We start from the raw sequence: 23,550 nt of genomic DNA, 5'->3' as shown, positions 1-23,550 counted from the left end.
ATTATTTAATTGTTTAAATAGTTTAACAGTGAAACGCAGAGATGATTAAAAAAGGCAAATTGTGTTGATAACCACAACAAAAGCCTTACTCATCAGCAGTGCTAGCACAAGACATACTGTTCAGTAACATGAAGCAGTTGAGTCTCCAAATGAGTGGTTAAGTACTGCCCTCTAGTGAAGTCATAAACCCACTTTCACCATCTAGATTTCTAAAATATAACAAAATCTCAGTCCCAGACAAATTAGCTAGATTTGTTTGTAACAGAAGAATCCCACAGCAATCATCTTAATAAAGTGCACTTACAATTTCATTTCACTCTTCCATATTAGGGCCTTTAGTTTAGGCTTAGCACTGCAATAAGGTTAAACACTGTAGTCAATTTAACACCTCCAGAGCACATTCTACTTTTTCCTCCAATTAGTGAGATCAAGTTCTCATCTTACAATGAATCACTGGCAAAGTCACTTTAAAAACCCACTATATCAGAAAACACAATATTATACTTTTTAAAACAGTATGACAAGCATTTAACAATAGGCTCGTATACGTAAAAAATTTGATAGAATTAGCTTTTTCTCATGCTCAGAGTACCTTTTTTATAATGCCACTTTCACTGAAGGCTTAATGACTTCACTACTGGTTAGTGGAGCACCTTGGCTCTTGATGTTACTGCGCAAAAACCTCCCTCGTGTGAAGCAGACAGACGTATTAGTCACAATTTATCCTCAAAGCAGGGTTTTTATTGTAGCGGATTCCTACTCAACTTTTTCTTCATGTATTTAAAAAGAAAGGGGTGGCCACTTCAAGAACAAAGTGATCAGAAGGGTGATATTTGCCATCAGACAAACCAGCAACAACAGTTGTAAAGCAGTCCTTGCCGAGCCCAATGGTATTAGAATTCCACAAGTTCATTTAAAAATCAAGTATGAAATGATAACTCAGGATGCTTTGCTTTCACAGAAAGATAAGAATGTGGTCTTCCTTTAAGAATTAAAACCATGTTACATATTCTGACACATAGGAGTCAGTAAGCACAACTGAGGGTGCTGTTTCTACCCTTTTAGTTTAGGCAATCTTTAAGCTGCAGCTGGCCCGTTAAGTTGGGCTGACCTACATACAAGACCTGCATCAACAGGGTTTCAGGTTGATTTGCTCCTCCAGTCAGCAAAATGCTGTTTCCAACCCAGTCTCAAATGAACCTGGCTGATGGAAAAGCTCAAGCGAAACGCACGGAGCAGAGCTTACAGTTTACACAAAACTGATGTTTTCTGTTTCAGCACTGGAAAACTTCATATGCTCATAATAACTAAAGACATTTAAGCATTCTTTGAAGACAGTAGCTTGAATGCCAACCGTTAAAAATCTACTTAATCATTTGCTTACACAAAACATTGGAAAAAGTTGAAAGAACTTGCCTGGAAACTTATCAGGTACATTTATTAAGAAACAACATTCAAAAACACAGATGTTATATTAGTATTTTTGAACTTCCGTATAAAATAAACTTGTTTGAATTTGTGAGCATACTTGTATCTGCAGGTTACAACACCTGGGGAAAGATCAGTAGAGAACTTTGTTAGTATCTTCCAAACATTTAGCCATTGCAAAATCTTGTGCAAGCTTAACATGCAGAAAACTACCCACTTCCAGTCTGAATGAGTTTAGCTTCCAATCATTACCACATTAGGGGTCAAACAGAACTACTGTATTACTTGTCAAGGCTACAAGTCTTTCTAGTTTTCCAACAAGAGGTTGACGAGTCTTTCCAGTTTTCCAAGAGGTTGAAGTGTACAATAAAATCGTATCTGCACACAAGCTACACTTCAAATTTCAGTAATTTACATCATCTAAATTTGAAGTTATGCAGACTCATGTGGGCTCACATCACCTTCATAACAGGATCAAGCCAAGTATCTGCCAGCCTGCAGCTGTTTTTAACAACCCTGCCTATGAGTTTGATTTAAATATATTCAGATTTTTAAAACTACTGTCAACAGGAATGAGCAGAAGTTTAGCTGAACTACCAACTCCCTCTAAGAGTGTTATTAGAAAAGCCGAGACTGACAAGACAAGCCTGACTCCTGCCCATCGCGTGGAGCCTACTACAGGAGTGATCCAGAGAGAACAGTTTCAGATTATACAGTATTAAGAACCTCTTGTTGCCATCTATAAAGAGGTGGAGGTAACAAAATGAAAATAAAGTTCCTCAAGGTAGTGTTGTCAACAGTTCTAGTGCTTCTTTTACCTGTTACTGGTCCATTTTCTCCTGTATCTTCTTTTAAAAATCTGAATAATGTTTCAGCCTGAAGAAAAAAAACCAGTTGAGACATTTAAAACTTTTCAGTAACCTGTTGAGTGAACAGCACAAAGAAGCAACAATTACTCAATAATGTCACTTTGAGTATTCTTAGCTAACCCGAAGGTGTAGCAAAACATAGCAATCATCCACATGCTCAGTTTACTTGAAGTGCCATTATAATATGCAGTTCAAGTTCCAACAAAGAACAAATCACAAGATTCATTCACATTTTTACAGACATGCTTGGGAGTCTTTTTGTAAATTCTCCCTGTCAGACTTCATAAATCGTTAACATCTCACATTAAAAATACAAAGTTTTTCAAGTATCACATAGAGTTACTTAGTTTAAAAAAAGGAATATTGCTGCTCTGAATTATTACCGCCCCTTACCCCTGACCACACCAACAGACAAAAACCACTTGTCCCTTCTCACAAAAAGGGTCAAGTTCTTCTTTCAATCCTCTGGTTTTTAATGGGGAGAACATCTGGCTTTTTACATAGTAGTTACTTCAAAAAAGGACAATGACAGTTTTGACAGGGATGTCTGTCTGCAGCAATTTTTATTTTATAATCAGACAATAAACAATGCTCATTCATTCTCCACAAGGGAAAGCCAGATCCCCACTCAGTTAAGTCATGAAGTCAAACCTTAAGATTTACCAGTCATCTGCCCCATCTTACAGAATATAAACATGTTATCTGGGATTGATGAAACTTAATGTAGTACATACCTAAATAACAAAGCTTTGCCTTTGTTATTTGCTACAGAGAAAAAACCACTTCTGGGAGAAAAGTCCATAGATTGAGCAAGATAAATCTGTTTTCTTCTGAACACTGGGAAGTTTGAAAATACAGTATATGAAGGAATGTGTACCTATTGAGAAATAGGTGATTAGTTATAACAATTAGGAAAAAGCCACCAAAATTCAAATTAAAGTACAAATTTAAAATTGAAGGTCAATGTTAAGTTCAATCATTCAATTATATTCCTATCCTACGCCACTTTATATATGGAGGAAAGGTGCAGGGAACACACTACAAAAGCCAGTTATTGCAAGTCATTTATTTTTAAGTAATTACATCTAAGTAGTAAAAGTAAGCTTCCAAACCCTCAGATTAATTCAATAGTTCCACTGTTGGCCAGAATTCTGACACGGCTGGCAAAACTCTGAATGAGCTAGGAAAAACCCCACATAGTAAGACCGTTACAGTTAACAGCTGCTGAAAATTCACATTTGTTGCTGAGTTATATTTACAGCACCAAAATAAGGGCACCTCGCAAAGGGAAAAACAAAAGGTAAACTAGACCATAAGTTGTTCTTTTCAGAACAACTTCCCTGAAGGAAAAAAAATATTTCCTTATAAATATACAGTATCTTGTATCTGTCCTGATCGGTTCAGTCTAGCAAATTTTGCAATGTACATATCTGCTCAATATCAGTTTTATTACATCACCAGGGATATTTTTGATCAAGATACAAAAAAGCTTGTATAACAAAGCTAACATACCAATTTGACAGCCTCATCAGTTTCACGGGAAGCCACTGCCAAAATTTCTGTGGTGGGATTGAAGGTCACACATGTAGCAGATGTAACTAGGTTCATTATGGCTTTAACTGGTTTAGGATGGTTTTCTTTGAGACAGACATCAGTAGTATATAAATTTACAACTCCAGAAGCTGAACTAAAAAAAGAAATTAGCAAAGATTATATCACAAAGTAACATTTACAGTACATACTATCTTGTTCTCTATAGCCGCCATTCAACTTAAAACGTAATTTCCAATTATTTATTGGAATTTCTAATGATATTTTCTTTAGAACTTGATTTTGCTTTGGAGTTTATGACAGTATTTAGTGGAGAGGTTTGCTGGTTTTTTTAGAGACACACTTAACTGTGAAGAGCCTTGATAAGCCATCTTTTACATGGAATGAATTCAAAGCAATAAGAGATTGGTATCAAAAGATTCTTTAAAGTTTCAAGCTTTTTGATTATTTTTTTTATACCCTGTAGAGTAATTCCACTTAAAAATCCTCCTCTTAAGTAGGCTAAGAAAACGCATACTGTACTTAAGTATTTGCTAGTCTCATTTAAAAGGATTGATACACTAGCTGAAGTTGCATCTCAATAAGTACACTTGGAGAAACATTTTCAAGCTTGTGACTTTGAGCTGAAGTCATCTTTCCAAATGCTAACATGCTATACTGCAGAAGCCAAATTAGGAGCATAGGAAAGAGGAAAGGGGGAAGAACTTGAATTAGTATTTGTACTACAGAATTTGCAATTTCAGTCAATATGATTTCAAAATTAACCGCTAAACCCATATATAGCAACAGTAATACATTAGAAGTGATACTGGTATTAAGTATGTTATGGTAACTTAGATATACATGGAACAAATTAAATTATCATAAAACAGGCAATATTCACCTCTAATCTAACCTTATAAAGCCAAACTTATTCCATGTTCCTACGCTCTCACCAACCACCAATAAGTTTACTGAAGAGCTTCAAAATGAGACAGGAGGAAGATGTCAAATCCAAGTCACTTACCCACATGCCACATACTGGTTATTTTTTGAAACAGCAATGCACTTTCCTTCCAAAGAACCTTCATCTTCAAATTTGTGTAGACACTTTCTGCTTCTCACATCCCAAATGAAAACTTCACCTTCCTCTGGTTGCAGAACAAAAGAAGATTACAGAAACCATATATACAGAACACATAGTTTGTTTATTTTGTTAAAATAAATTTCATTAGATGACAACTATTAGCTCATTTACAACTATAAAAAAACAAAACTAAAGGCATACTAAAATAGTTAACTCCACTCTTTAATGACTGATCACTTGGTTGCATTTTTAGGCCATTTAGGCCAAAATTAAAGTAATTTAATTATCTTTGTAAAACTATAAATGTCTTAGACTTATGCAATTTAAATGGAATTATGATTAGTGCTGTTAGAGAGAATACTTACTTGAATAGCTATATATTTTACTGCTGTCTGGAGTGAAAGCAGATGCAGTGCATCTTCCATTTACCTTCATAGTGCTAACCAGTTCCTTTGTCTATAGGATGAAGAACAATGGTTACAATTATTCTGCCAAAAATCTGTAGGGAAGTTGTTTCCATACTCCTGTCCCACAAAAGTCTGAAGCTAGCTACACTGACATTAAAAGAACAGCACCAACACTTTCAAGTGCCTACAGAGCAGAAGCTGACACTCAGGAGTCCACGATCAATTTATTATTGCACAACTCCAGCTAGTTCAATAAACACTCATTTGGTCCCTCAATGAAGGGTCTTCATTATATAACAGAACTGTACCTTTTTTTAAAAAGTATTTTTCCTAGTAAAAGTTTAAACTAAAGCCATGTACCACCATACAGCGTTTTAAAATTTAACTGAAAAATAAAAATCTGCATGCATTATGAATCACAGTAGATGGCATGATTCATGAACATGGTACACCAGCATTCACTAGCACCCATAAAATCAGTCCTATATTTTTTCCGCCCTCAGATGCCCGTTTCCATGCTGAGGCCATTTGCCAGCACAGTGTTCATGCAATCAGCTGAAACAGAACATTAACATACAACTTTTTCCAGTGACAGCTTAAAAACCCCATGGAACACTGGCCTTAGCTCCACCAGTCCCAAAGAGAGCTGCACAACGAGAAAAAAATTCCCAGACACCCCAAAATAATCTTCTAAAGCTAGAGTTAATTGATTCAGCAGGTCATTTTTAAAGGCTGTCACAGTATGCGTCATACCTTTGTTTCAACTGAAAGCTAGACCACTTTTCAGATTAAATATAAGCAAGCAGATTCAAAAGGAAAAAGGTACCAAGAAACTGAAGCTACACAAACCATGACAAGAAACTACCTTCATTGACAACAAGTGAAGATAACCTGAAGTTCCAGTTAGAAGCATAAATGATCCATCTGGAGAGACTTCAAAATTTCTGAGAAATCTTTCCTCCACACCTTTAAAAAGAGATTCAGAACTTCAAATTGGCATAGTTTATCCTTTTTTCTCAATATTCAGAAGTATGATGAATATGACTAAGACCTGACTCCACTTCAGCTTTTCACTTCTGTAATAGACTGTCACAGTAAAGCTACAACGCAACCTTGTTTACATGTAACAATTAACTTCTAAGGTCCCATACAAACTAAAGCTAAAGACACTCGAGTAAAGATGCCTGAAAACAAATTAGAAATGCTACCTCCAACAATTCACTGCACTTCCTTTTAAAGCAAATTCACATGCTATTTGGTACATCTTCAGCTATGCCCAGATACTTAGAGCATTATAAAACATACCTCTTACTTTCTGTATAGGAATAATACTTCCACTCATCATGTCATACACAAAGAACATTTTATGGTGAGTACCAGTGGCTATAACTTGTTCTCCATCAACACTGAAACAAGCCTTATAGACTGGAAAACTCTCTAAATAGATGCTCTGTATTCTTGGATTCTTTACACCATCAACCTTCAAAAAAACAGATTATCATATTAAGAAACATACCAAATACTTCTACAGAGAAAACTCACATCAACTAGCCAGTACAAGAGACTTAAACAGTAAGAGGTACACCAGTTTGAAACATCAATTTCTTCCTCTTTTCAATCGACAAATAACCAGGCTCTTGGGTCCTCACCCTATACATCAGGCACTCCCAGCCTTCCTGGATATACTTCACACCTCTTACTCTTCCCTGTCTTGCCCACACTTTGTTCAAATAATCTTCTATTGTGATTTTCTAAACAGAAACACTAGCTTCATGTTGTTCTTTCCTGCAGCCCTGTGGGAGCGTCAAATTCAACTTGTGTCTGACCATTTCACTGATACTGGGCCATGCTGAAAGTTCCAAAATAAAGTTATGATCTTTAGTTTTCAGAGGAACAGGGCAGGAGTGTTGCAGGATAAGTAGCTTCCTGCTGCAGCACAGTCTCTCCACCCCCAAAATGACTTCACAGCAATATTACATTTTTAAATAAAAGTGGGCTGCTCCACACTGTAGGGTTTGGAAACAACTTAAGAAAAAAAAAAGATCTCATTACTCCTTGTCATCACAAACCTTAAAACCAAACATTAAAAACAAATCTTCAACTAAAAACTCCGCTACAACTAAGACTGCCTACACTCTGCAAGTGGTTGGTATGAAGTCACAGGTGGAAATTTCTTCCAACAAGATGCCTTCAACCCGGAAAATTCCATTGTCACCACAGACATTACAACCCCTGTGAGCACACCATCACAGGAAGAGAAAAAAGAATGTCTATCATTCCAGGCTATCTTGTGTACACTTATAAAAAAAAATAAAGATTCTGTATTAGTGGCCATTTACATAGCATAGAACAAAATTCTTCACCTGAAAGAGTGACACAGATCGATCATGTCCAGCAGTCATGACCACTTGAGCAGATGGATGAAACTGCACAGTTGCCAATTTTCCATTAGCAAAACGTTCCTGATTAGCAGGTAAGCAGGTAGTCATCTAGAACAAAGATCAAACAGTTTAAAACAAAATATAATTTACACACTTTTGCTTATGCTGACGAACAGTCAATTTCATTGCTCTTTAAACTACAAGAACAAGATCTCAAACCCTATGACAAACTTTTAGACAGCATGACATAAACATTGACAAAGAAGTCAAAGTGCGCACAAGGTTCAAACCGAGGCAGAAGGATAGGCTTGCCTTTACCTTCAAAACACCTCTTGGCAGGGACTCTGAGTTTGAGATAAAATTGCCAGTCCTGCATAGCAGATCATCATCTTCATCACTGTCACCTAATTAACACAAAGCACATTGAAAAGGCTAATTCCACAAATATTCCCACATCGAAAGTCACAAATTCCTTACAGGAACAAATTAGATCAAACACACACAGAAAGAAGAAAGGAATAAAGCTGACTTATTCAGCATATTATCACACTACTGAAACTGAGAAAATATAAAAAATAATTACTTTTTAAGAAGGTGAATAAGGAAACGCAGAAACACTTATTAGAATAATAATGGATTTATTTACTATCACTTGCGGTCTTTTTGGGTTTCTTCCTGTTTTCTAAATCAGCCCAGGCAGGAACTCCTCCCATAGCTCGCTGAAACCTAGCAAGAGAAGGGTGAGGGCAAAATAAGAAAAAAACCCAACTTTTTTGAGAAAGTAATTTCCTTCTATATGTTACGTACTTACAAGACCCACAGGCATAACTTTGCAAGATTACTTGCACTTTGAACACTATCTAAGTTTTTTAATGTTTCACTCAGCTTTCTGTGGCTGGCTGACTTAATTGATAGCAAACATAAAAGCACTGTTCTTTGGAGTGATACATGCTAACACCAAGTCAACCCAAACACATCTAAAGTTCTACTTTGCCATCTGACTATGTTCACATTTCAGCTCATTCTTCAGGTCACCCTAAATTACCGTCTCCATCATCCTATTTACAAAGCAACACATTGCTATAAAAAGTTTCTGGTATAACTCCTTAGAGGACAAATTAAAGGTTTGTGCACCTCTACTAAAGCAAGTATTAAACAAATTCGTTTAGACAAAACTAATGTATGTTTTATTTACTATTATTTTGGATTTAAAAGTGGTGCAAATACTGTACAAAGCACTAGCTTTAAACAGTCCACGTGAATACAGTGGGTAAAGAGGAAAATTACTTTGAATGTCACACAGGCATATCTTATCCCATCTTAATAAAGTCAGCCACAAAAACATTAATGAAACTCACTGTTCTTCAAGCCTCCTTTTTAGCTTTTTCTTAGTAAGGATCTTCTCAGCATCGCTTTTCATGAAGTCTTTCCTATACCGATGGGTCATATCAACACTATCAGTGAGAAAACACACACAACATGAATATCATTCAAACTGAAGCCACTTACAGTCACTCTTAAGCATGACACATAATTCCTACATCCAAACTTTAACTTACTTTTCCTCAGCTTCATCATCTTCATCCACCCAGGCTGGCTTTTTAGACAAGATTTTACCTTTTGCTTCATTTTCTACTTCTGAATCGCTGGAGTCTTTCTGGAAGCTTTTCCTCTCTGTAGCCTTCAGCTGAAAACAACCAAGCAGGCCCTATTAGCCCAGCCACGGATGTCTGCAGGCAGCTGACAGACACGGCGGGGGCAGGGACCTGAAGCCCCAGCCACCGCTCGGGCCCGCCGAACGCGCCACCCCCCGGCGGGGCCCATGCCCTACGGAGGGCCGCGGGGCAGGGGCAATGCCCAGAGTCCTACCCGCTGGGGGTCAGCCAGGCGCTGCAGCAGCTCGTCCTCCCCCACGTTGACGCTGTCGCCAAACACCAGCTCCTCTAGCTCCTCCAGCTCCTCCTGCTCAGCTCCCGACGCGCGACCAAGCGCCTTCAAGTGCCGGGCGCGGCGAGACGCTTCCTTCGCCGCCTGCTCTGCCGCTGCCCGTTTAGCTGCCACGTCCTCCGCGCGCGGCTGGAGACGCTTTACTGTTTTCTTCATTTTCTTCATTTTTTTTTTCTTCTTCTTCTTCTCCGCTGGGCCCGAGCGAGGCGCCGCCGCACACTGCATGGCTCCTCACAAGCACGCCGGAACCGGAAGGCGTGCTCACGTTCCACGTGACACCGCTTTATACTGCCTTCCTCGCCCCGCCCCCCGAGCGTGATAGGCTCTCGCTGCTGCCCCTCCTCAGCCCACGTGACCCAGCCACGGACCGCCGGCCTCAAGGCGCTGTCACGTGACCTCCTTTCTTTGCCTTCCCTTTCTCCCCTCCCCCCTCCCATCCTGAGTTCCACGTGACGCGGCCCACGGCTGGGACGCTCCATTGCGCGCTCGGGAGGGATCCCCTGCCCTGTGTGACAATAACAGCCCCTCACCGGCGGCCCAGCGACAGCTCTGAGCGTACTACCTGTCTACTGGAAGGCAAAATGAGCGGCGGCGGCGCTGCTTTTATCCCCCAGCCTCTGCCCTGCCGCTGAATCCCCCCTCCGTTTCCGAATGGTTTCGCCCAGCGGGGGGGTACGGCGAGCGAGGAAGCCCCAAACAGCTGTGAGCCCAATGAGGGCGCGCGGTGGGCCGGGCGCCGCGCCTGCGCAGAGGCGCCATGCGAATGTTGTTGATATTCCGGCGCAGGGAGTCGGGCTCGTTCTGCCGGCGGAGGGAGAGGCTGAACTTTCCAGGCCGCCTCCTGCCCCGGCGGGCCCGGCCCCTCGCAGGGGGAGGCGGCAGGCGGAGGGGGCCGAGCCGAGGGGAGGGGGCAGAGGCAGCGGGCGTCTCCTGCCCATGAGGGCCTGATGGAAAACACAAAGGACCTGGTGAGTACCTCAGCTCGCGGGAGGCGGGGGCTGCCCCGCTGAGGGGGCGCGCGCCTGAGAGGAGCGGTGGCGGGGTTGGGGGGCTGAGGGCTGAAGCCGCCGGGGGCGGCCGGTCGCCCGTGGGAGGGGAGCAGCCCCGGCACCCTCCGGCTTCTGTGGGGGCGGGATGGGGATGAGTTGCGCGGGGGTGGTGCTGGCTTTAGGCCGCCTTCCCCGCAGTGCTGGTGGTGGGGAGCCTCGCTGAGCCCACCCGGTCCCCTGGGGCCGTGAGAGGTGCTGGCAGCCCCGCCGAGCCTGTCACCCGCGGGGAGCGGCGGGCACGTGGAGGCAGCGGCGGACGGTCCCCCTTTGTTGTGATCCCCTGCGCTGGCCAAGCGCTGCGCTCCCCGCTCCGGTCCGCTCCGCCCGGGCGGGGGGTTTATTTGTCCTTCCTTCCCTCCTCCTCCTCCTTCCTGCCGGCACTCCAGGTCAGGAGCAAAAAGTTTCAGATTATCTCGTATTCAGTGATACAGGCGTTCTCGCAGTGGTCCAGTGAAGTGCCGTTTTTTCAGCAACTTCCTCTTGTGGTTGAACCCTTTAAGTTTTAGTTTTCCACTCGTGCTCGCTTTGAGTGCTGTGTTCTTTACTACTAGCGCTTCGAAAGTTCAGGATTCTTTGCATCCAGTTTCTCCCCTCTATATAATTTTTATGACTGTTTATATTGTGACTTTGTTCTCAGTGTGGGGAGCAGTAAACCCGTGAAACCAGTTTCACTTTCAGGTCGTTGCTGGAAATGTTTTAAAGTGTAGCAATTTCTGTTCAGTGTGGCTTAAAAAAAATCCTACTACAAAGTATATGCTAATTACGGAAGAAACTACTGCGTGTGAAAAAATAATTCATTTAAAAAATAATGATTTTAAACGTGCATGGCAACCCTTGTGACTTTTCACATCTAAAAACAGTTAAAACAATGCTGCAGGGCAGTCTTCTGTATTTTAAATTAAAATTATTTTGCAGCTTTAAGAACCTGCATTTACTTATTTGTATTTGTTTATAGCAGTCTGATTTCGGCTTGTAAGGAATGGAATAAAAAAGCTATGAGAGACTCTAATCTGGAATACTAAACGGGAACTAAAACAATATATTCCTTTAAAAAAACAGTCAAACTTGGTAGGCTAGTAGTCCTTACTCGTTGCTTCTGCCTAGGGATCGTTTTGAGGAAGTGTGCAATGTATGCTATAGGGGAACATAGCAGAGGTAAATACTCTCCTATGTGGAAGTTATTATTTATGCCACAAGAATAGTTTACGTGTTGTTCTTGAGAGTGTGTAGGCTTGTGCATGTGCAAAAGGATTGTAGACTGAAAGTAAGAATTCTCTTCATTGTTGATCCCTAAAGAGCTAGATGACTGTGGCAGTAATAATAACATGTACAAAAGTTCCCTCTCATTGGCTTTCATTTCTCTTACCTTCTAAAATTTGATTTAATTTTGCAAGGCTTTTGATACCTTCTGCAAACTACTACTGCATACCTTCATTTCTCAGGTAAGTCGGTACACTCTGGGCATGTGTGATAATTTGCTGAATCTAGCTCTGAGCACATGGAGTGAATTAAGGTGTTGAAGACTTTGGTTTTGGGTTGGTGGTGTGTTTTGGGGTTTTTTTATATTTAAATTGTTTTGGTTTTTTTTTAACGGTAACACAGTGTTTAAAGTGAAGTATTTGCCTCTTCCAAATACTCCTATGTGTAAGGGCTTTGTAGAAACATAATGGAGTTTGTAACAGATTTTCAGTTTTCTCAAAACTTGGATATTTCACATATTAATCATCACACACCCCCTCCAAAATTGCCTGCTAATTTGATATATTTTTTTATGAAAGAGTCTCCCCTCTTGTGTGAAACCCCCTGGGGAAGAGGCTATGGACAAAACCATTGGCAAACAGCAGAAACTGGCTTCAGACAAAATGCTGTCATACATAGCAAATGAAGAGACAGGAAAAAACATTTCTGTAATTTTCCAGCAGAGATTTTACTTATAATAAGAGTGGAAGGCACATTTCCAGATAGAGGTGAGTTGCTTGTATAAAAAAAGTAAGTTTGGTTGGTTCTGATTTCCAGGAATCCCAAGATGTTTAGCTTTGGGGTTTTTTTGTTTGTTTGTTTTTAATGAAAGCTGAAAGTATGTTTTCTTTAAATTGGTACCATGTTTGAGTTTTCTTTTTTTTGTCATGCTATGAGGCACAATTAGACTTCAGTTCCACAGGGTGCAAACTAGTATTACTACAGTAAATTATTTTGGCCAGCTTACATTTAGAAGAGTTGTAATAAATTAGTTCCATCGTCTTGTTTCCTTAATGCTAACAGCCAAAGCCAAAACTAAGCTTGTAGCATAAAATGTTAATGAACTTTTGAAAACAAAAGCTGTGCATCAAATTTAATACCAACTTGGAAATACACTATGGGAAATGCATGATCTGTTAAGGATATGTGATGAAAGTAAATGTGTCCTATCACAGACCCTTGGCTTGAAGGTTATGGTGACCTCATTGTTGACCTTGGCTTCAAATACCATCTGTCCATACTTCTGTCACGTTTCTGGGGGTTAGATCTGAATACAGAAAGTGATGCCTATCTCTATAGGTGCTAGTAGGCCTTTGTTAAGCTACAGCTCTTGTACTCAAAGCTCTGAATCGCTGCCTTTCTGAATTCAAGCATTAAATTGATTCAGTAGTAACAACAACCATTTTGAGTGGTTTGAAACCGTTCTGTGACTGTTGTGGATCATCCGCCTTTGGCCAGGATGCCCTTGAGGGCAAGGATGCGCTTGAGGGCAAGGGGTTTGGTTACTTAATAATGTTTTTTGTAGCAAATTTTCACCTTCAAAACACTTTCTTGTAAATTTTGCCAATACTTGAGCATAGTCTTCATCAAGACACTAAAGCAATTTCCTGAGTAAGTATTTGATGTCTAATTAAACATTAAATGGTTTTATTTTGTGTTTTGGTCATGCATTGTTCACCCTTTGTGACCAGTTTTTTATGCAGAAAGAGTAGTTATTACACTCAAAGAGTGTATGCCCTAATGTGCTGACCAAAATCAACTGTATATGTAAAAGACTTCATATTAAGAGAGCGAGAGAAACTAGTTATTTTTCGTATTTGTTCAGAGTTGCCTTCATGCTTTTAGGGAAACCAGTTTCCTTAACTGTATTCTTTTATCGTACCATTTGCCTTGTGTAATGGTTAATTAAGAGTATTTCTTAAAAATACATTGTTGCCAAGTATTCACAGGGAGGAGAGGAAGAACAGGAAAATGGGAAGTTGGGCAGAATAAGAAAGCAGTTCTTAAGAGTTCCTTTCTCCACCCATCCCTTCAATAAAGAAAAGTATGCAAGAAAACCCCCAAGCAAATATTCATACAGGCTCATTTGCCATTCCCGCTTACCCTAGACTTTGTAGTGCTCTGTCTAAAAATCTTTCCTGTTGAGGAACCGGTAACCTCATTAGGAAAATAAGCCTTAGCCAGTATGCTTAAAAGTTTGACGTGTTCGTTTGTGCATTGCTTCTGCTTAATATACCAATAGATTCTCTATTGGTGGTGGAGTTACTTAAGCTACTGCTCTTTTGGTATTAACCAGCTAAAATGTTCTATGCTTTATAGTAAGCCAGACTCTTGCTCAAAGTGTGCTTTGTGGATAGGCAGGATGCTATTGCCTCATTTTTTAGAAGGCGAAGAACACTGATCTGGTTCAGTTTTGAGGAAATGACAACCTCCTCAGCATGATTTTTAATGCTAGATCCATCTTCTAGGAGTAGAAACTTTTTCTTGTATGCCTATATTGTGAAACATGAATTGACCTTACTATGGTTGTAATTGTTAGATTAAGTTACTACTGCTATTAGTCTGTGGTAGCTTTTTGAAAGACTGTGTTCTCATAGACAGTGTATCAAAATTCAGTGGGAACACCTTGCAGGGTAATGAGCTGTTCTTTCTGAGGTTTCCATTCATAGAGGTCCTGTAGCTACCATGGTTAGGTGCTTCTCTGTCAGCCAGACAAGATCTGGCTGCTCAGCTGATCAGGCATGCTGCTGCTCATCACTTGCAAGAACTCAGCAGGAATTGCAGGCTGCTGCTCTTACTGAAGCAGCTGTTTTATCTCAGTAATGGTTCTGTTTGAGTCATATATTGTCTGTTTTGTAAGGATGCCATTTTTGACCTTTGAGTTCAGAGTTGTACCCTAACTTTTTTCTGTATCACATGTTAGATGGGGTTTGCAAAAGAATAGGAACTCTAACTTCTGCGGGAAGGGTTATCGGAGATTCCATGTGATGTTGGCTTGTTTCTACAAATGCTGTCTCTCAACATGGGTTAAAAAGAACCTTAGTGGTGTTTATTATCAAAATAGAAGTGTTTTGATCTGCTCTAGCAAAATTCTGGCATAGCTATTTGCATGTCATCTTCCTAACTTCCACATGCTTCTGCACACAAAGTACTTTGGGGTTTTTTTGTTGCAAAATGGTACCTTTTCCAGGTCTCACAAAACATATTTTGAGTAATCTCCCCAGAATTATGATCTGGATAATATCTATACATTAAGATTAAGAATGCTCTACATAGATTAGCTGGCAAGTTTGCTCACTTCTGGCAAAAACTTGGATAAAAACTACAATATTATTTTAAAACAGTAAGCAAAGCTGCTGTTTTTAATTGCTTGTAGCTTGAACTGAGACAATTTGGCCAAATATAAAGTAAATGGAAAGGTGATATATTAGATTTGTTTTGACAGTGTAGTTACACTTGACAAACTTGATGATTGCTACTTAGGAACTTGCTGAAGAACAATTTTCTTAGTAGAGGGCCCAACTTCCCATGTATAAAGTGAAAATGTTTTCTTTCTCATCTGTGGATATTTTGTCAAAGAGGACTTGGCAGTAGTATTGAGGTTCTAAATGTATGTGATGCAAAAGAAGAACCCAAAAAAATGAGCCAAATGTGCTGTTGTGGCATCTGCAATTGTAATCTTGGAATGTGCTTCAACTTGCCTGGAGCAGCCTGTCTTCCCTTCTGGGCCACTGGTCCTTCGTCTTGTCTCCAAGCTCCCATTTCTGCTTTTGCCTTCCCTTGCAGTGCTGGCTGTAGAGTTTCTCTACTGGTAGCATCAGGAGTTGGAGGGACTGGGAGCAGGCTGCACTTCTTTCTGAGCTGCTACAGCGTTTCAAATCTCTGCCAGCAAAATACTGGGCAAAGCAGAACTGCTGTGTGGGTCCAGAGTTCTCCAGTCGGGAATGGAAAAGGGATGTTCCAAAACTACCTTGTACTGCAGCCTCCACTAAAGGGCTGAAGTCCTCCTTTATGTGGGATGAGCCCTAATCTCTTAGTGAAATCACATGAGCTGATTTATGGAGGATGAGTGAATGAGGAGGGAGATCCTGCCAATGGGCTCTGAAACACCGCTAGTATCTATCCATAATACTAGAAGGCATCATGGTGTTCTGGTATTACTGCTGTGAATGGTTAATATGGTATTGCACTTCATTTCTTAGCAGAGGCTGTGGTCAAGGAAAGTTAAATATTGTGAGACACTAAGGTGTTCATGAAATCTTGAGGAAGATGACTAGTCTTCGTGTTCTGATCTGTAAATTACTGGCACTATTTGCAGAACACTGTATCTATGGCAACATTGTGCTCAACTTCTGCCTTCATCTACACACATGTGCACACACAAACAAATAACTGATCTTGCCTCTTGTTGGCTGATAGCATTGGTAATAATGTACAGGTGTGACTTGTTACCAGTGCAGGTCGGGACTAGGTTTTGTTCTGCCATTGCTCAGTGTTTCCTCCAATGATTGTGACTGTTAGCCTAGCCACTTCAGGCAGATGTCAGTTCCTTCAAGTACTGTCAAGTTATGGCCTATCCTAAGCTTTGATTGGTTTTAATATAGCTTTGAATTGTTGGCTGAGGAATGTGTGCACAATTAACATAACACTCACTTTTTTGTTGTTGTTTTGTTTCAGAGCTGCTTTAAGTGTTTTAAATTTGTTTACCTTATTGTGTAACCTTTTGTGCTTAATGGTTTTGGGATTTTGGGGGGGGGGGGTTTGTTTTTAATTGGATGCTAGGATTGGGTCAGTGTGGAAATCAGTTTTCCCTTTTAACTATAAGGAAAACCTTCCATAATAGGATTTGGTTAGATTGCAAAGGAGAATAGAGAATATTATAAAAAAGGGATAATGTGGCAGAAAAAGGCTCAGATGGTGTCCAACAATAAAGATGTTCAGGCATATACTCTCTAGAAAAGGGATTTGGGGAATTACTGTGATGAAATCTTAAAGCTATGAATCCAAATGCAATTTAAGAAGGGAAAGTCCAATCATATTATTATTTTTCTGTCTACAATGACTTTTAAATAAAAATAGCTCTTGGAAAGGAAATAGAGGCAAAGGCTTTTTTAATAAATTGTTTTCTGTTTTCTTGGTTGTGCTTCCTTCTCCTAACTTGTGCTTCTGTTGTAGAATTTTTTTGTCTTGTCTTTATCTGTGATTTCTTCTCAAACTTAGTAGATACTGTGAAGGATAATGGAAATACTTTGATTTTTTTTTTTTTTAGCTTAATGAGGGCAGCTCATGTAGCAGTAGCCTTGTTTCGGTAGAGCTGTGTAAGATACTAATAAAGTTAAAATTGTCACTGTATTGAAATGCATATATTGGATGTGCAACAGAAAAAAAACCCCACCAGTTAATCTGTTGTTTATAATTCTTTAATGTCTTTGCTGGAAACTGCTTAACTATTATGTCTGTTTTAAAACTGTATGGTTTTTATTTCACCTCAGATTTTTTTGTTACAGGAAAACTATTATATAACAAGTTTTTGTATATAACAGTGGCAAATTAGTCACCTTTCTATCTTTTTGCATTTATACAGACCCTATTGCCATAGTAACTGAGCTCTTCATAATTGTTAATGTATTAATCCTCAGAACATCCCTGTGAGGTAGAGAGGTATTCCTGATTCACACGTGAGAAACTGAATCATAGGGAAGCCGAGTGATTTATCGATAACCTCACAAGCCAATGAGAGCAGAGAGAGACTCTCATTTCTGTTCCTAGGGAATAGTGCTGTCCTGGTTGAACTGTCTTTTCTCTGCCCAGCTTTCTCAAATGAATGAATTTTAGTGAAATTGGCTGCAGCTATCTGGAATGTGCTAATTTGCATATAAGATCTTTGTAGCTGTCATTATTCAGCACATCAGGATTAATGAGCTCTGAAGATACCAAGAAAAAAAATGTATGGACTGCTGCTGTGTATTCTCAGTGGACTGTGAGATAGATTTTTGTTCCTGTATATCACAATACCAAAAATTGGCTAGTTTTGACTACACTAATTTCGTTGGCAATATGTGGCTCATATCTCTGTGCTGATAGAGTAGTTTGTTAGTACATCTGCTTTTGAAGGCTGACTTTGACCTTTGAAACTTTTTAAGCTTGACTTTAAAATATTTGCATTCAGAATGCTCTGCTATTCTTTGGGATTTTTGTTTGTTGGTTTGTGGTGGTGTTGTTTGTTTTGTTTGTTTGTTTTTTAATTTTTAGACAGAACATACTTCAAGAGCAGAAAGGAAAAGACGTGATTCATTCGGGATGTTTGACGGTTATGATAGTTGTAGTGAGGACACGAGCAGTAGCTCCAGTTCAGAAGAGAGTGAAGAGGAGGTTGCTCCTTTGCCGTCCAGTCTCCCAATTATAAAGAACAATGGACAGGTCTATACTTATCCAGATGGCAAATCTGGTATGGGTAAGTATGTGGTGCATGAGTACAAAGAGTTTGATATTTGTTTTTCAGCCTGTGCTGTGAGTTGTGAGTGTGCAATCCCAAATATTGGTCCCAACTGGAAATGGACCGTAACAGCTGAAGGGTTGGGGTAGTTTGTTTGGGGGAGGGGAATTGTTTGATTTTTGCTAAACTGAAATAAGACAGATTTTGAATCCTGCTGCCAGGGAAGAAATAGTATGAGAACATTCACCCTCCCATCAAATGTGTGTTGTGTATATATGCACATGTATGTGTATGTTCTCTCACACAGAATGCTTTGGGTTGGAAGGGAGCTTAAAAATCATCTAGTTCTCATGTATGTTTTTATTCTTTGAGCTTTGATGAAAATGTCTGTGTGTTCTCTCTACACTTTGGCATATATTCTCTCTACCCTTTGTTATGTATATGATCTATTTAAATATATTTCTTCCTATACTAGAAAAACTTCATTACTGCTGCTGTTTAAAATCTGTCAGCGTATACCTGTTCACTGCCCACTAGCTGTGAGATAGAGTATACTGCGGGGGGGGAAAACAAAAACAAAAAACAAAACAAAAAAAAAAGGGAAGATTGCTTTTATCATCAGGCAAACGATATTTTAGCCAAAATCATTAGTGATTAGTAGAGCACTCTCTGGTAGAATCTTGGTATTGTCCCATTGGCATAAGTTGGTCCCAAAGTCTTACTCATCATGGAACAACTCTGTTGGTGATGCTGTCTACCTCCGTAGTATATGATTCCAGCTAGAAGAGAATATTGGTGGCCTAGGGTACTTTTTGGTATACTAATTTATGATTCAAAAAAGAGATCTGGTTTTATTTCAGGTTGGAAGTATTAAATATTTAGAGGAAATCAAGATTGGCAGGCCCAGATTCAAAGCAGACATTTCCTCGAGAGCCATGAAAACACAAAAATGGGCTTTAGCTGATTTAACTGGGTCATTCACTTCTACTTGTGGTAAAATTAACAGGGAGCAGAAAGGAGACACCCTTTCACCAATGAACTTGAGGTTCTTGGTGTTTCACTGATATTTGTGGTGGTGATCTTATTTTAAGTTATTTTTCTGTGCAATTCTCTACGGGGTCAAACCCAGAGGAACTGTTTGGTGGTGCCACCTACAGGACCTTCCTTATGTTGCTCTTGTTCTGAATTTTTACTGAGGTAAATCTTAACATTTGGCTTTTTCTCTCCTCTGATTAGCTACGTGCGAGATGTGTGGAATGGTTGGTGTCCGTGACGCTTTTTACTCTAAAACAAAACGCTTCTGCAGTGTGTCATGCTCTAGAAGCTATTCATCGAACTCCAAGAAGGCCAGCATTCTGGCCAGACTTCAGGTAGCGGTACAGACACCATTTTCTTTATATACTTATTATAGTCTGTGTTTGTGAAACTTGCATGATGTTTTAAGATAAGTCAAGTTTCTTAAGACATTGAAATTTTCACATGAGTAACTTTGTAAGCCAAAACTCAGAACTGTATCAGTCATGAACAAATTACTTTGCTCAGCAGAGCAAATTCCAGACAATGCTGACACTTTATTTCATTTCTGCTACAGTGGCCCTTCTGCAAGAAAAAGATCAGTAAAAATCTTCATTCTACATATGTAGTGACTTGAAATTACATGCATCTCATACCCTAGATATTTTCTGGCTTTAGAGAGCATAAAGGTTTATTTAGCCTAAATTTCAGGAAATTCAGGTTTATTTAGCATTGGTTTTGAGGGTTTTCTTAACTATATAGATTTGCAAAATGTTTTTTTGTCTGCTCACTTAAAATATTAGTGAAATAATCCTGAAGGTATATTTGTAACACTGAAATAATATTTTATGAAATACTGTTATATCCTATCTCAAATTCATTGCAACAAATACCAAGAAATTGCATGGGTATAAATTAAATTAAAAGTGCTTCATTTTGACCTGCTTTTAAAAGCTATCTTTTTTTCAGGTAAACAACAATGAATCTATAATGCTGTTCAAGTTGGAATACTAGTACAAAAGCCATCTTTTGGACATTCTTTGCTACTGGTTTTTAAATTTATTTAATATTACGTGTAGTTTTGTGATACTTAGTCAACTTCCATTCTGTGTTGTTCTAATTTTAGTTAAATGTACCAGAGATACGCTGCAGATCTATGGAAATTTCCTGGTAGGAGTTTGGAAAGACTTTATTTACTTAGCTTTTTTTGTTTTAGGGTAAACCTCCGACAAAGAAGGCTAAAGTTCTACAAAAACAACCTTTAGTGGCTAAATTAGCAGCATATGCTCAGTACCAAGCAACTTTACAAAATCAGGCAAAGACTAAAGCAGGTAATGGCGTATAAACAGAGCTCGAACAAATTCTTGGTAATACAAGATTTATGGCTCATTAGCAGCTTCCTAAATAAAATAACTTTCTCTTAGCAGCTGTCCCTGTGGAAGGTTTCAGCTGGGGTAACTACATCAATAGCAATAGCTTTACAGCAGCTCCTGTTACCTGTTTTAAACACGTAAGTATTTTTCAATATGTGCTATCCTTTTGTGTGTGCGTGTGAGAGAGAGGGAGAGTCCGTTTTAATTCTTGAATTCATTTTTGCAAAACATTAATATCCAAATATGTTTCATGGCCTTGGGCTATGAAACTTATATTGTAAACTGTGTTAGTATGGCTACTTTTTAGATAGGTATGTTTGTTTTTATCTGTCCTTTAAAACCATTCTGAACACTATCAGTTACTCATTGTACATGCTCCCATAAAGAGAAAAGGAAAAGGACGATGCTTAAAACCACTTGTGAAGTTATTTTTCTTATATTCAAGGTACAAAATCATCAAATGCACTAAAGAATATCAAACCAACCAGGTCATGCAATATTAGAAAAAGTTGCAGAAGGCATTTTAGATCGAGTCAGGCTTGCTCCATTATGTTGAACTGGTCTTTTGGTTATATATTTGGATTTGGAATTTTTTTCTTGGTTTTTAGTCAGTTCCTCCCTGTCCGTGATGCTGCCAGGTAGTGTAAGAAAATGAAGACTTTTTATAAATCTGAAATGAAGACTTTTTATAAATCTGAAATGAAGACTTTTTATAAATCTGAAATGAAGACTTTTTATAAATCTGAAATGAAGACTTTTTATAAATCTGAAATGGAAGAGGTTGATTTTCTTTGTATTAGAGTTACAAAAATTCCAAACAAAAGTCCTCAGTCATTACAGAATATAATTAGGGGATGAGGAAAATCTAGCAACGTCTGTCTTTAATGTGTTTGTTAAATTCTGATTATTAGATCTTGTTTAAAATAGTCAGTACTTTCTGTCTCTTAAAAAACTTTCTGACTGCTTTTTGAGCATACTTTTTTTATTTGGGAAGTTGAAGTGTTCCATCTTCTTGCAAAAGTTTTATTTTGCTCAAAATTATCTGATTAAAAGTGCAATCAAAACAAACATTTGGATTTGTGGAAGTTGTTCACGGGGAGAAGAGACACATTTTCTGTCCAGTTCTGGGATTCACGCTGAGCCCTGTCAACTCATAAATCAGTAGGAGTTGAGGACTGTTGGCAGTTGGCACTTTCTGAATAGCAGCCTTTATGTTCAGAGGCCTCAACTATTGCCCAGAACAGAGCCTTGCGTTAGTATAGCTTCATGAATTTGTATCAAATTCCACATGCTTAAGTAAGCATGTTTGTACTTTGCTTTCACTGTTACATACATGCTATAATAAGTAATTTCATAGGTACATATTAAAAGGTATTGTTTGATAACATGGGCTGTGCTATTATAACAACAAATGCTTCATGATGTACGACATCATTAATTGGGATACAGATACAATAGTTCAATTGTAAATTATGCTGTAACATTCCATATTAAAAGGAGTTATATCTTCATTTCTTACAGCTTCATTCATTAAGTTGAATGGTACACCAATAAGGTGAACAGATACAATACTCATGCTCATATTTTACCTTGAAAATTTTCACAGGCTACATGGCAACAGTGCTACTAAGCCTGAATGCTGCTGCTTTTCCATCCCTGTTTTCCTTTTATATGCAAGTAGAATGCAACTCCTGCAATATCCTTTAGAGATTTCTACTTTGGACATTAGTGTTACAAGGGTGTGATTTGCATTTAGTTCTATTCTAATTATTTCTTTCAAAAATACATTATTTAAACCAGTCAGAATCTGAAAACGCAGTAGTACTCTTGTTAGATCCTTCTCTCTCTCCCACTCTCCATTGATAATTAAAAGAAGCAATGCTCTTTTTGTCTGTCTGGAAAGATTATTGCTATGTTTTCTGTGTACTATATTGCTTTGATTCATAAAAGTTTCTATTAGTTGATGTTTGTTTACCACCCCTTTATGGATTCCATGCATGTGTTGTGTATGTCCATGAGACTGAATATATAAAGCTTATTCCGTTCAAAACAAAAGTTTTGAATTGGCAGTAAAATCATGACATATCTACTCTTAAAATATGATAAATATAGATAAAATATGTGTCTGGTTATATTGGGTGTATCTCTATGAATATTTGATATTATAAGATGTGGGATTTGGCTTATTGATTATTGTTTTAATAACCAGACATACTTCAGTCAGGTCTGACGTAATTTTCCCACATCAGGTTTTTTTTTTTGCCTGGGAAATTATTTCCTTTTCAGTTAAAAACAGTTATATTTTAGAATTAAAGCGTTTAAATCTCAAAGTTTTCTCTATCCCTTTCTCTGTATAAGCAGAATTAATTTCAAAGTCTTTTGATGCACTTAATGTGCCTTTTGTACTTCCCTGTTACCTTCATTCCAGACTGCAGTGTTGAGTAACACTCGTGAAATTCACTATAGCAATAGTGCAACTGTGGCCACTTTATAGTTCTGAAGTAGGGAAGCTGCTTTGGCTTATGTCATATAGGAAGCCTGTGAGCCAGAATTACAGTTTGTGCGCCTTGCACGTTTTTTTGTTTGTATTGCATGGATCAGACATGCAGCAGTAGCTGATGCAAGGAGAAAGACTCCTAATTTAATGTTTTTAATATTGTGTTATAGCTTAGTAACTTACAATGTGCTCATTGCTAACCTGCATTCCAATTTCATTGTCATCTAAACAGTTTTCACTTATTTCCATATTTGCTTTTATTAGCTCAAACCATTCCTAGAAATGAAAGCAAA

The 23,550-nt window shown here is 38.7% G+C and overlaps 2 protein-coding genes across 9 annotated transcripts in view; one reads left to right on the top strand and one right to left on the bottom strand.

Annotated features, from left to right (window-relative positions):
* Nucleotides 1-1,419: 1,419 nt before the first annotated feature.
* On the bottom strand, nt 1,420-9,983 carry UTP18 (UTP18 small subunit processome component). Of its 2 annotated transcripts, none has more exons than XM_074607234.1 (14): nt 9,572-9,983; nt 9,262-9,389; nt 9,061-9,156; nt 8,349-8,428; nt 8,021-8,106; nt 7,685-7,810; nt 6,627-6,801; nt 6,187-6,287; nt 5,280-5,370; nt 4,855-4,978; nt 3,810-3,984; nt 3,032-3,174; nt 2,247-2,349; nt 1,420-1,550 (listed from the first exon to the last, which is right to left on the bottom strand). In XM_074607234.1, the coding sequence occupies exons 1-13, from the start codon at nt 9,872-9,874 to the stop codon at nt 2,280-2,282; spliced, it is 1,698 nt and encodes a 565-aa protein (XP_074463335.1). In that variant the 5' UTR covers nt 9,875-9,983; the 3' UTR covers nt 1,420-1,550; nt 2,247-2,279. The 2 variants fall into 2 exon arrangements, with proteins under 2 accessions (XP_074463335.1, XP_074463336.1); XM_074607235.1 differs by having other exon boundaries at nt 2,247-2,304; nt 9,572-9,981.
* A 466-nt stretch (nt 9,984-10,449) lies between these two features.
* MBTD1 (mbt domain containing 1) overlaps nt 10,450-23,550 on the top strand; it is a 36,199-nt gene continuing 23,098 nt past the window's right edge. Inside the window, exons 1-5 of one of the 7 annotated variants that reach the window (XM_074607231.1) lie at nt 10,450-10,617; nt 18,190-18,391; nt 19,610-19,743; nt 20,604-20,718; nt 20,815-20,897. In XM_074607231.1, coding sequence (XP_074463332.1) covers nt 10,597-10,617; nt 18,190-18,391; nt 19,610-19,743; nt 20,604-20,718; nt 20,815-20,897 — 555 coding nt within the window. In that variant the 5' untranslated portion in view covers nt 10,450-10,596. Of the gene's footprint in view, nt 10,618-12,524; nt 12,666-18,189; nt 18,392-19,609; nt 19,750-20,603; nt 20,719-20,811; nt 20,898-23,550 lie in introns of those variants that run through there. The other 6 variants (XM_074607230.1, XM_074607228.1, XM_074607227.1 and 3 more) reach the window with 6 other exon arrangements.

This window comes from Larus michahellis, chromosome 14, assembly GCF_964199755.1.
Source record: "Larus michahellis chromosome 14, bLarMic1.1, whole genome shotgun sequence".
NCBI classification, from domain to species: domain Eukaryota; kingdom Metazoa; phylum Chordata; class Aves; order Charadriiformes; family Laridae; genus Larus; species Larus michahellis.
This window is presented reverse-complemented; position numbering and strand designations above follow the sequence as displayed.

What these genes read in the sequence shown, in the direction of transcription:
- UTP18 (XM_074607234.1), bottom strand. Translation starts at nt 9,874, where the DNA reads ATGCAGTGTGCGGCGGCGCCTCGCTCGGGCCCAGCGGAGAAGAAGAAG. An exon ending in GATGATGAAGCTGAGGAAAA is followed by an intron (nt 9,157 to 9,261) that starts GTAAGTTAAAGT and finishes TCTCACTGATAG; the next exon opens with TGTTGATATGACCCATCGGT. An exon ending in TTCACTTGTTGTCAATGAAG is followed by an intron (nt 5,371 to 6,186) that starts GTAGTTTCTTGT and finishes TTCATCCTATAG; the next exon opens with ACAAAGGAACTGGTTAGCAC.